We start from the raw sequence: 13,904 nt of genomic DNA, 5'->3' as shown, positions 1-13,904 counted from the left end.
TATTACCATGGAGGCCTTTTTATACATGAAAAACTGGTGTCCACCAGAACGTTTTTGGCTCATAAAAGGGTCCTAAGCAGGAGAGCGCCCCCTCTAATTGGTTCTATGCTCTAGTAGGGCTCATGAGCACAAGTCGTCTTTAGGAGACAACCCTTATAAAGGGGTTCCTGGTTTAGGGCACCCGTTTTTTATATACCATATAGGTAAATTCAACATTAACAGAGGAAGGTCCTCTGTTCAGGATCCTTGTCTCTTGGCCAAAGAGAGGAACGGTTACAAGGAGCGTCTCCCTCACTGGAGGACATCGTTTCTCCTGTGGGGTTGCTGTAGGATGCTTTCATGGGACAACACTGAAGATCTGACACTTTGGTACAATTTACAGTAGTAAGTGCACAGCTTGTCTAATAGTGTAAATACACTGTGCCCCCTAAATAACTGATTACAACCATTAATGTCTAAACTGCTGGCAACAAAAGTGAGTACACCTTTAAGTGAAAATGTCCAAATTGTGCCAAATTAGCCATTTTCCTCATTGGTGTCATGTGACTCAGTGTTACAAGGTCTCAGGTGTGAATGGGGAGCAGGGGTGGAAAATTTGGTGTTGTCACTCATACTCTCATACTGGTCACTGGAAGTTCAACATGGCTCCTCATGGCAAAGAACTCTCTGAGGATCTGAAAAAGAGCTGTTGCTCTACATAAAGATGGCTGAGGTTATAAGATTGCCGACACCCTGAGACTGAGCTGCAGCATGGGGGCCAAGACCGTTCAGTGGTGTAAGAAGACAGGTTCCACTCAGAACAGGCCTCACCATGATCAACCAAAGTTGAGTGCACATGATCAGCGTCATATCCAAAGGTTGTCTTTTCAGAAAGATGTACAAGTGCTGCCAGCATTGCGGCAGAAGTTAAAGAGGTGGGTGTCAGCCTGTCAGTGCTCAGGCCATACACCACACACTGCATCAATGACTGTCATCCCAGAAGGAAGCCTCTTCTAAAGATGACGCACAAGAAAGCACGACTACAGTTTGCTGAAGACAAGCAGACTAGGGACATGAATTACTGGAACCATGTCCTGGGGTCTAAGGAGACCAAGATAAGCTTATTTAGTTCAGATGGTGTCAAGCTTGTGAGGTGGAAACCAGGTGAGGAGTAAAAAGACAAATGTGACTTGCCTACAGTCAAACAGGGTGGTGGAAGTGTCATGGTTTGGGGCTGCATGAGTGCTGCCGGCTGTGGAAGTCTACAGTTCATTGAGGGAACCATGAATGCCAACATGTAGGCCAGGATCACACATGCGAGGAATACGGCTGAGTCTCACATGTGGCCGCCACCACTCAGGAGCGGAGTTTGCAGCTCCATGTATTACTATGCGGCCGCACGCTCCGCTCCTGAGTGCCGGCGGCAGTGCCGGGTATCAGCATGCAAGACTTGGCCGTATTCCTCGCATGTGTGATCTCTGCCGTACTGTGACATACTGAAGCACAGAATGATCTTCTCCCTTCAGAAACTGGGCCGCAGGGCAATATTCCAACATGATAATGACCCCAAACTCCAAGATGGCCACTGCCTTGCTAAAGAAACTGAGGGTAAAGGTGCTGGACTGGCCAAGCATGTCTCCAGACCCAAACCCTATTGAGCATCTGTGGGACATCCTCAAACGGAAAGTGGACGAGCGCAAGGTCTGTAACATTCACCAGCTCTCTGGTGTCGTCATGAAGTAGGGAAGAGGATTCCAGTAGCCACCGGTGAAGCTCTAATGACCTCCATGCCCGAGAGAACTGAGGCAGTGCTTGAAAATAATGGTGGCCACACAAAATATTGACACTTAGGGTACAATTTGGCCATTTTCACTTAGGGGTGTACTCACTTTTGTTGCCATCGGTTTAGACATTAATGGCTGTGTGTTGAGGAATTTGGAGGGCACACAAAATTGTACACTGACTACATTGCAGCAAAGTGTCATATCCTCAGTATTGTGCCATGAAAAGATGTAATGGTGTACTCACTTGTGATCTACTGTAGGTGTAAAAGCACAGAGAGGAGGTCAGAGCGCTGCAAGTAGTGTGGATGCGGAGAATACAGGCGATGAGGACTCACCGTCAGGTGAAAACTGGTCTCTGTCGAACACGGTGATGCACAGCACGTCCTGGTACAGATCCTTCAGGAAGAACTGGCAGGTGAAATTCCACTTTGGGTTGAGTGTGTCGGTGATGGCTCGGCTGGTGTAACACTGGGAGCCCAGGCTGACCTCACAGTACGGATTACTCTTCCCTGTGTGACAGACCGATATACAACATGTCAGGATTCCTACAAACCCAGAGAGCCGATGCCCTTCTAATAAAACATTCGCAAGATCAGCTGTATTTTGTGTTATCAAACTTCCTTGCAAGTAAAGGAGAAAGTCATAGCTGCCTTCTTCTGGAAATAGCGCCACCCCTGTGCATAGGTGACGTCCGGTATTGCAGTGCAGCTCCAGTGACATGAATGTGACCGATACTCAATACCCCACATAATAATCACAGGAGATTATGGACTTTTATATTATGTTTCCAGTGAATCCCAAAAAAATCTGTAATGAACATTTCTGCTATTTCTTAATATCCTTCATGCTTCAATTTATGTGGATAAACCTCTGATTGCTTTCAGTGAATAGTAACAGTCTGGCTCAAAATTAGATGCTGAAAATCTGTACAAAAGGTTTTTTTTTCAAAGCAATCAGTGCAATGATCCATTATAGCGGATAAGGGCAATGATGCATTATAGCGAACCAGTGCAATGATGCAATATAGCAAATCAGTGCAATGATGCATTATAGCGAATGAGTGCAATGATACATTATAGCAGATCAGTGCAGTGATGCATTATAGCAAATGAGTGCAATGATGCATTATAGCAGATCAGTGCAATGATGCATTATAGCAGATCAGTGAACTGAATTATAGCAAAAGAATGCAATGATACATTATAGCGAATCAGTGCAATGATGCATTATAGCGAAAGAATGCAATGATACATTATAGCGAATCAGTGCAATGATGCATTATAGCGAATCAGTGCAATGATGCATTATAGCGAATCAGTGCAATGATGCATTATAGCGAAAGAGTGCAATGATAAATTATAGCAAATCAGTGCAATGATGCATTACAGCGGATCAGTGCAATGGTGCATTATAGCGGATGAGGGCAATGATACATTATAGCGAATCAGTGCAATGATGCATTATAGCGAAAGAGTGCAATGATAAATTATAGCAAATCTGTGCAATGATGCATTACAGCGGATCAGTGCAGTGATACATTATAGCAAATCAGTGCAATGATGCATTATAGCGGATGAGGGCAATGATGCATTATAGCGAATCAGTGCAATGATACATTATAGCGGATGAGGGCAATGATGCATTATATCGAATCAGTGCAATGATGCATTATAGCGAAAGAATGCAATGATACATTATAGCGAATCAGTGCAATGATGCATTATAGCGAATCAGTGCAATGATGCATTATAGCGAATCAGTGCAATGATGCATTATAGCAGATAAGGGCAATGATGCATTATAGCAAATCAGTGCAATGATGCATTATAGCAGATAAGGGCAATGATGCATTATGGCGAATCAGTGCAATGATGCATTATAGCGAATCAGTGCAATGATGCATTATAGCGAATCAGTGCAATGATGCATTATAGCAGATGAGGGCAATGATGCATTATAGCGAATCAGTGCAATGATGCATTATAGCGAATCAGTGCAATAATGCATTATAGCGAAAGAATGCAATGATACATTATAGCGGATGAGGGTAATGATGCATTATAGCGAACGAATCAGTGCAATGATGCATTATAGCGAATCAGTGCAATGATGCATTATAGCAAATCGGTGCAATGATGCAATACAGCGAATCAGTGCAATTATGCATTATAGCAGATGAGGGCAATGATGCATTATAGCGAATCAGTGCAATGATGCATTATAGCAGATCAGTGCAATAAAGCATTACAAAGGATCAGTGCAATGATGCATTATAGCGGATGAGGGCAATGATGCATTATAGCGAATCAGTGCAATGATGCATTATAGCGAAACAATGCAATGATACATTATAGCGAATCAGTGCAATGATGCATTATAGCAGATCAGTGCAATAATGCATTATATCGAATCAGTGCAATGATGCATTATAGTGGATGAGGGCAATGATGCATTATAGCGAATCAGTGCAATGATACATTATAGCGGATGAGGGCAATGATGCATTATATCGAATCAGTGCAATGATGCATTATAGCGAAGGAATGCAATGATACATTATAGCGAATCAGTGCAATGATGCATTATAGCGAATCAGTGCAATGATGCATTATAGCGAATCAGTGCAATGATGCATTATAGCAGATAAGGGCAATGATGCATTATAGCGAATCGGTGCAATGATGCATTATAGCAGATAAGGGCAATGATGCATTATAGCGAATCAGTGCAATGATGCATTATAGCGAATCAGTGCAATGATGCATTATAGCAGATGAGGGCAATGATGCATTACAGCGAATCAGTGCAATGATGCATTATAGCGAATCAGTGCAATGATGCATTATAGCGAAAGAATGCAATGATATATTATAGCGGATGAGGGTAATGATGCATTATAGCGAACGAATCAGTGCAATGATGCATTATAGCGAATCAATGCAATGATGCATTATAGCGAATCGGTGCAATGATGCATTACAGCGAATCAGTGCAATTATGCATTATAGCAGATGAGGGCAATGATGCATTATAGCGAATCAGTGCAATGATGCATTATAGCAGATCAGTGCAATAATGCATTACAAAGGATCAGTGCAATGATGCATTATAGCGGATGAGGGCAATGATGCATTATAGCGAATCAGTGCAATGATGCATTATAGCAAAACAATGCAATGATACATTATAGCGAATCAGTGCAATGATGCATTATAGCAGATGAGGGCAATGATGCATTATAGCGAATCAGTGCAATGATGCATTATAGCAGATCTTTGCAATAATGCATTACAAAGGATCAGTGCAATGATGCATTATAGCGGATGAGGGCAATGATGCATTATAGCGAATCAGTGCAATGATGCATTATAGCGAAAGAATGCAATGATACATTATAGCGAATCAGTGCAATGATGCATTATAGCGAATCAGTGCAATGATGCATTATAGCGAATCAGTGCAATGATGCATTATAGCAGATGAGGGCAATGATGCATTATAGCGAATCAGTGCAATGATGCATTATAGCGAATCAGTGCAATGATGCATTATAGCGAATGAGGGTAATGATGCATTATAGCGAACGAATCAGTGCAATGATGCATTATAGCGAATCAGTGCAATGATGCATTATAGCGAATCGGTGCAATGATGCATTACAGCGAATCAGTGCAATTATGCATTATAGCAGATGAGGGCAATGATGCATTATAGCGAATCAGTGCAATGATGCATTATAGCAGATCAGTGCAATAATGCATTACAAAGGATCAGTGCAATGATGCATTATAGCGGATGAGGGCAATGATGCATTATAGCGAATCAGTGCAATGATGCATTATAGCGAAAGAATGCAATGATACATTATAGCGAATCAGTGCAATGATGCATTATAGCAGATCAGTGCAATAATGCATTATAGCGAATCAGTGCAATGATGCATTATAGTGGATGAGGGCAATGATGCATTATAGCGAATCAGTGCAATGATACATTATAGCGGATGAGGGCAATGATGCATTATATCGAATCAGTGCAATGATGCATTATAGCGAAAGAATGCAATGATACATTATAGCGAATCAGTGCAATGATGCATTATAGCGAATCAGTGCAATGATGCATTATAGCGAATCAGTGCAATGATGCATTATAGCAGATAAGGGCAATGATGCATTATAGCGAATCAGTGCAATGATGCATTATAGCAGATAAGGGCAATGATGCATTATAGCGAATCAGTGCAATGATGCATTATAGCGAATCAGTGCAATGATGCATTATAGCGAATCAGTGCAATGATGCATTATAGCAGATGAGGGCAATGATGCATTATAGCGAATCAGTGCAATGATGCATTATAGCGAAAGAATGCAATGATACATTATAGCGGATGAGGGTAATGATGCATTATAGCGAACGAATCAGTGCAATGATGCATTATAGCGAATCAGTGCAATGATGCATTATAGAGAATCGGTGCAATGATGCATTACAGCGAATCAGTGCAATTATGCATTATAGCAGATGAGGGCAATGATGCATTATAGCAGATCAGTGCAATAATGCATTACAAAGGATCAGTGCAATGATGCATTATAGCGGATGAGGGCAATGATGCATTATAGCGAATCAGTGCAATGATGCATTATAGCGAAAGAATGCAATGATACATTATAGCGAATCAGTGCAATGATGCATTATAGCAGATCAGTGCAATAATGCATTATAGCGAATCAGTGCAATGATGCATTATAGTGGATGAGGGCAATGATGCATTATAGCAAATCAGTGCAATGATACATTATAGCGGATGAGGGCAATGATGCATTATATCGAATCAGTGCAATGATGCATTATGGCGAAAGAATGCAATGATACATTATAGCGAATCAGTGCAATGATGCATTATAGCGAATCAGTGCAATGATGCATTATAGCGAATCAGTGCAATGATGCATTATAGCAGATAAGGGCAATGATGCATTATAGCGAATCAGTGCAATGATGCATTATAGCAGATAAGGGCAATGATGCATTATAGTGAATCAGTGCAATGATGCATTATAGCGAATCAGTGCAATGATGCATTATAGCGAATCAGTGCAATGATGCATTATAGCAGATGAGGGCAATGATGCATTATAGCGAATCAGTGCAATGATGCATTATAGCGAATCAGTGCAATGATGCATTATAGCGAAAGAATGCAATGATACATTATAGCGGATGAGGGTAATGATGCATTATAGCGAACGAATCAGTGCAATGATGCATTATAGCGAATCAGTGCAATGATGCATTATAGCGAATCGGTGCAATGATGCATTACAGCGAATCAGTGCAATTATGCATTATAGCAGATGAGGGCAATGATGCATTATAGCGAATCAGTGCAATGATGCATTATAGCAGATCAGTGCAATAATGCATTACAAAGGATCAGTGCAATGATGCATTATAGCGGATGAGGGCAATGATGCATTATAGCGAATCAGTGCAATGATGCATTATAGCGAAAGAATGCAATGATACATTATAGCGAATCAGTGCAATGATGCATTATAGCAGATCAGTGCAATAATGCATTATAGCGAATCAGTGCAATGATGCATTATAGTGGATGAGGGCAATGATGCATTATAGCGAATCAGTGCAATGATGCATTATAGCGAATGAGGGTAATGATGCATTATAGCGAACGAATCAGTGCAATGATGCATTATAGCGAATCAGTGCAATGATGCATTATAGCGAATCAGTGCAATGATGCATTATAGCGAATGAGGGTAATGATGCATTATAGCGAACGAATCAGTGCAATGATGCATTATAGCGAATCAGTGCAATGATGCATTATAGCGAATCGGTGCAATGATGCATTACAGCGAATCAGTGCAATTATGCATTATAGCAGATGAGGGCAATGATGCATTATAGCGAATCAGTGCAATGATGCATTATAGCAGATCAGTGCAATAATGCATTACAAAGGATCAGTGCAATGATGCATTATAGCGGATGAGGGCAATGATGCATTATAGCGAATCAGTGCAATGATGCATTATAGCGAAAGAATGCAATGATACATTATAGCGAATCAGTGCAATGATGCATTATAGCAGATCAGTGCAATAATGCATTATAGCGAATCAGTGCAATGATGCATTATAGTGGATGAGGGCAATGATGCATTATAGCGAATCAGTGCAATGATACATTATAGCGGATGAGGGCAATGATGCATTATATCGAATCAGTGCAATGATGCATTATAGCGAAAGAATGCAATGATACATTATAGCGAATCAGTGCAATGATGCATTATAGCGAATCAGTGCAATGATGCATTATAGCGAATCAGTGCAATGATGCATTATAGCAGATAAGGGCAATGATGCATTATAGCGAATCAGTGCAATGATGCATTATAGCAGATAAGGGCAATGATGCATTATAGCGAATCAGTGCAATGATGCATTATAGCGAATCAGTGCAATGATGCATTATAGCGAATCAGTGCAATGATGCATTATAGCAGATGAGGGCAATGATGCATTATAGCGAATCAGTGCAATGATGCATTATAGCGAATCAGTGCAATGATGCATTATAGCGAAAGAATGCAATGATACATTATAGCGGATGAGGGTAATGATGCATTATAGCAAACGAATCAGTGCAATGATGCATTATAGCGAATCAGTGCAATGATGCATTATAGAGAATCGGTGCAATGATGCATTACAGCGAATCAGTGCAATTATGCATTATAGCAGATGAGGGCAATGATGCATTATAGCAGATCAGTGCAATAATGCATTACAAAGGATCAGTGCAATGATGCATTATAGCGGATGAGGGCAATGATGCATTATAGCGAATCAGTGCAATGATGCATTATAGCGAAAGAATGCAATGATACATTATAGCGAATCAGTGCAATGATGCATTATAGCAGATCAGTGCAATAATGCATTATAGCGAATCAGTGCAATGATGCATTATAGTGGATGAGGGCAATGATGCATTATAGCAAATCAGTGCAATGATACATTATAGCGGATGAGGGCAATGATGCATTATATCGAATCAGTGCAATGATGCATTATGGCGAAAGAATGCAATGATACATTATAGCGAATCAGTGCAATGATGCATTATAGCGAATCAGTGCAATGATGCATTATAGCGAATCAGTGCAATGATGCATTATAGCAGATAAGGGCAATGATGCATTATAGCGAATCAGTGCAATGATGCATTATAGCAGATAAGGGCAATGATGCATTATAGTGAATCAGTGCAATGATGCATTATAGCGAATCAGTGCAATGATGCATTATAGCGAATCAGTGCAATGATGCATTATAGCAGATGAGGGCAATGATGCATTATAGCGAATCAGTGCAATGATGCATTATAGCGAATCAGTGCAATGATGCATTATAGCGAAAGAATGCAATGATACATTATAGCGGATGAGGGTAATGATGCATTATAGCGAACGAATCAGTGCAATGATGCATTATAGCGAATCAGTGCAATGATGCATTATAGCGAATCGGTGCAATGATGCATTACAGCGAATCAGTGCAATTATGCATTATAGCAGATGAGGGCAATGATGCATTATAGCGAATCAGTGCAATGATGCATTATAGCAGATCAGTGCAATAATGCATTACAAAGGATCAGTGCAATGATGCATTATAGCGGATGAGGGCAATGATGCATTAGAGCGAATTAGTGCAATGAAGCATTATAGCGAATCAGTGCAATGATGCATTATAGCGAATCAGTGCAATGATGCATTATAGCGGATGCGGGCAATGATACATTATAGCGAATCAGTGCAATGATGCATTATAGCGGATGAGGGCAATAATGCATTATAGCAGATCAGTGCAATGATGCATTATAGCAGATCAGTGAACTGATGCATTATAGCGAAAGAATGCAATGATACATTATAGCAGATGAGGGCAATGATGCATTATAGCAAAAGAATGCAATGATACATTATAGCGAATCAGTGCAATGATGCATTATGGTAGATCAGTGCAATAATGCATTATAGCGGATGAGGGCAATGATGCATTATAGCAAAAGAATGCAATGATACATTATAGCGAATCAGTGCAATGATGCATTATGGTAGATCAGTGCAATGATGCATTATAACAGATGAGGGCAATGATGCATTATAGCGAATCAGTGCAATTATGCATTATAGCAGATCAGTGCAGTGATGCATTATAGCTGATCAGTGAACTGATGCATTATAGCGAAAGAATGCAATGATACATTGTAGCGAATGAGGGCAATGATGCATTATAGCGAATCAGTGCAATGATGCATTATAGCGAAAGAATGCAATGATACATTATAGCGAATCAGTGCAATGATGCATTAAAGCGAATCAGTGCAATGATGCATTATAGCGAATCAGTTCAATGATGCATTATAGCGAATCAGTGCAATGATGCATTATAGCAGATGAGGGCAATGATGCATTATAGCGAATCAGTGCAATGATGCATTCTAGTGAATCAGTGCAATGATGCATTATAGCGAAAGAATGCAATGATACATTATAGCGGATGAGGGCAATGATGCATTATAGCGAACGAATCAGTGCAATGATGCATTATAGCGAATCAGTGCAATGATGCATTATAGCAAATCAGTGCAATTATGCATTATAGCGGATGAGGGCAATGATGCATTATAGCGAATCAATGCAATGATAAATTATAGCAAATCAGTGCAATGATGCATTACAGCCGATCAGTGCAATGATACATTATAGTAAATCAGTGCAATGATGCATTATAGTGAATCAGTGCAATGATGCAATGTAGAGGATGACGCAATGATACATTACAGCAGATCAGTGCAATGACGCATTATAGCGAATCAGTGCAATGATGCATTATAGCAGATCAGTGAACTGATGCATTATAGCGAAAGAATGCAATGATACATTATAGCGGATGAGGGCAATGATGCATTATAGCGAATCAGTGCAATGATGCATTATAGCGAAGGAATGCAATGATACATTATAGCAGATCAGTGCATGTTAAATATTAATAATTTGGTTGTTAATTTCTTATTACACTCAGTTCTGTACATTGCTTTAGCTGACACTACATAGGTTATTCTTGGAAGTTTAGCTCTTGTTAAATGTCAGCTCCACTACATATTTAAGTTTAGCTCATGGTAAAAGGTCGGCTCCATACAGAGATCACGTGCTTTAAGAGACGTATCTAATTCATGGCTCACTGTAGAGGGCGCTAGCTCCCTCCCCATCATGAGACACAGACGTGTGGAAGTCATCTGTGCTGGGCCATGACATTACGAACAGCTGGTATGTAACTTTGCTACGTGAGAAGCCGAACAGAGACAGACGCCATTTGCCATGTGGGATCCCAGAGAAAGAAGAATCTAAGTTTTGCTATGAACAAATGGACAATCTCTTTATAATCATGCACCTATTTTTATGTTTTTCTGTAATAATCTTTTCTTTGATGGAAGAAACCAAATAAACCACTACATTTTTATCTGGCAACTAGTCCTAACTATTTTACAAGAATACGCATTATTTCACATTGAAGAGCCAGCCAGATCTGAATTTTTGTATTTTTTTTTGTGGAATTCCCTCAACTTGCTGAAAAGGGGGATTGAGCTTTGCTAACGTCAGTCATATGTGCAAGTTATCAGGAACTCCACTACTCACAAGAATCAGACAGAATCTAGAAGTGAGGACTAAGAATTGCCAGATGGATTGAGAAGTACTACAAGTGCCAGACGTGGTGAAGCCAGAGGTGTGAAGACAAGTGCCCAGCGTTGTCCATCAAAGGAACTACAAGCTGAGACATTTCAAGGTAAGAGAAATGGATGTCGTTAATTCTTTTTCTAAGCAGAGTAAACTGAAATTTAAGTCTGTAGACGAGTTTAATTTAGACGTATTATGGCTCAGCTTATATGCAGAATGTGAAGTGGAAAATCTGAAGTTAGATTCTAAGCTTTTCAATAGAGAAAGAGATAAATTAAAAAATATTCTACAAATGGTAGATATATTTCATAGATCTGTGTCATAGAAATCCCAAAATGATTGTGTGAAGGAAAATAGTGATGTTTCCAAGATTGGCTGTAAAGTTAGGGAGATTGAACAAGATTGTAATCAAGTGTCTGTAGCGGCCATTGAAGGTGACCTTGCAGACGTGGAACAAGATGGAGAAGTAGGTGGAGACTTCAGAACTGACGTAGATGTCGTACAAGGGAAAGATGTACCACTAAAAATAGACGACTCATAGGCCCAACTCCGAAGTAAAGTAAGAAAAAATTTTTTAAAAATATGCAAAATCATTCCTGCATATGATAACAAAATCCATGTTTGTAGAAACTGAGGTTTTTGAAAGCTGTGTTGACAAATTTGATTTATCTAACGAGGAGAAGAATCAGCTGTTCAAAATGTGGATCCCTGTAAACTTTGCTAGGAGATTATCTTTAAAGATATCTGGTGAAAAACATGAGAACTTAAATGATAAAGACAGATTAAAAATTCTGATTTTTTTTGTACATTAAATGAAAATTATCCAGATATTGATATTCTTCAAAAATTAAGGATTGGTCGGAAGGAATGTACCTACACATTCATGTCCATATTTCACCGCTTGTATAGAACGGTCATGGAGAATGTCAAAACACAGTCCCTCATAAAGACTTTTGTAAGCAAATTTGGGTTTCTAAGTCCTGCATCTCATGTTATTGCGTCACAAAAAGATTCTTTATTTGAATGTGCGCAATCCCTTGATTTTGCCAGAAAACACGAGAATCGTGAAAGGAAAGTAAATCGTGCTAATTTTGTGAAGACAGGCAGAGTAAAATCTTATCCGAAGCCTGTATTAGCAAAGCCTTCTAAAATGAGTTTTCCCCAAAATCAAATCTATGAAGAACGAAGAAAATCACATGTTTGTTTTAAGCCATATGGAATGATGCAAAGGATCACCGAAAAAACACAGATTGAGTTAAGGAAAATTCAAAGTTCTGATCTTCCTTCTGTAAAAAAGATGGCCGAATTTGACAGACAGAAGCAGGTGGTGAGTGACATCATGGCCTGTAAACTGATCAATTTGCTCAGAGAATCCATCAGTTACAAAGAAATAAGTATGGGTTTAGGAATTGGCTAAAAATGTAATTATATGTTGTGTAACAGTGTTATACAATTAGTCAGTTATATGTAATTATTCTATAGAGTATAATTCTGTAGTTCTATAGTTTTGTAGAGATACATATTCATACAGTATATATAGACTGTTTGTAGAAGTAGAGATTGTAGAACTGTATTTTTTAATGAAAATTAAAATCTACTCCAGTAATAAAATTTAGAATTATGAATATGATATTAACTTTATCTTTTATTTTTCCTTAGAATTTTCATTTCAAAGCAGGACTTAATCGGGAAAAATTCTCTTACAAGGATTTATGCCTTTATTTACACAGGAAGTTGCAATAATTGCATGATTTTATATATTTAACACTTAAAAGAAAATAACTAACTGCATTTTAAAATCTGTGTGTGCCTTTATTGCATGACATGACTAACACAGCATGTGAAATTTGAATTGTTCTAATAATAAGTATGCCAGTATACTATGTCCCTGTAGCCTTTCTCAGCTTTTGCAAATCAAAGGAATTTTTTTTCCTAGGCCTAAAGTTTCAAGTATAGCTATACAATATATATTTATGTCATGTGTATTTGGGGAATATACAAAGAAATATTAAGATACTAAACTTAATAGTTTACAATGCGCATTGATTGATAATTGATAATTAGGATAATTTGGGTTAAAATACGTGTATTCATCACACCTTCGTATGTGGGGTAATTTGGTTTAAACTTATATGTGACACAGTCTGAGTGACAGTGACTGAGTGTATGAGCAGCTGCTGAGCGAGTAATGTGATACGTTTGATGTGTGAGACGCCTCGAGGTTCTGTATGAGGAAAAACTGTCTTTAGGAGAAATATGCAGATCAGTTAAATTATTAGAATATTAAGATATAATGAAATATTACCTACACAACATATATTTCTATATTTCTATAGTAATTATTATTTCTTGATTTAGTT

At 38.9% G+C, this 13,904-nt stretch overlaps 1 protein-coding gene across 6 annotated transcripts in view; it reads right to left on the bottom strand.

Moving 5' to 3' along the window:
- The window catches only part of LOC141083856 (intersectin-2-like), an 80,037-nt gene that overhangs the window by 2,708 nt on the left and 63,425 nt on the right, over window positions 1-13,904 (bottom strand). For all 6 annotated transcript variants that reach the window (XR_012230841.1, XR_012230843.1, XR_012230842.1 and 3 more), the window contains one exon: window positions 2,099-2,272. Coding sequence is in view for 1 of the 6 variants with exons in the window: in XM_073568327.1 (XP_073424428.1) it covers window positions 2,099-2,272 (174 nt within the window). In the remaining 5 variants the exon portion in view is untranslated. The remainder of the gene's footprint in view (window positions 1-2,098; window positions 2,273-13,904) is intronic.

This window comes from Dendrobates tinctorius, unplaced genomic scaffold (assembly GCF_039654945.1).
Source record: "Dendrobates tinctorius isolate UK_male_01 unplaced genomic scaffold, ASM3965494v1 ptg000021l, whole genome shotgun sequence".
Taxonomy (NCBI): Eukaryota; Metazoa; Chordata; class Amphibia; order Anura; family Dendrobatidae; genus Dendrobates; species Dendrobates tinctorius.
This window is presented reverse-complemented; position numbering and strand designations above follow the sequence as displayed.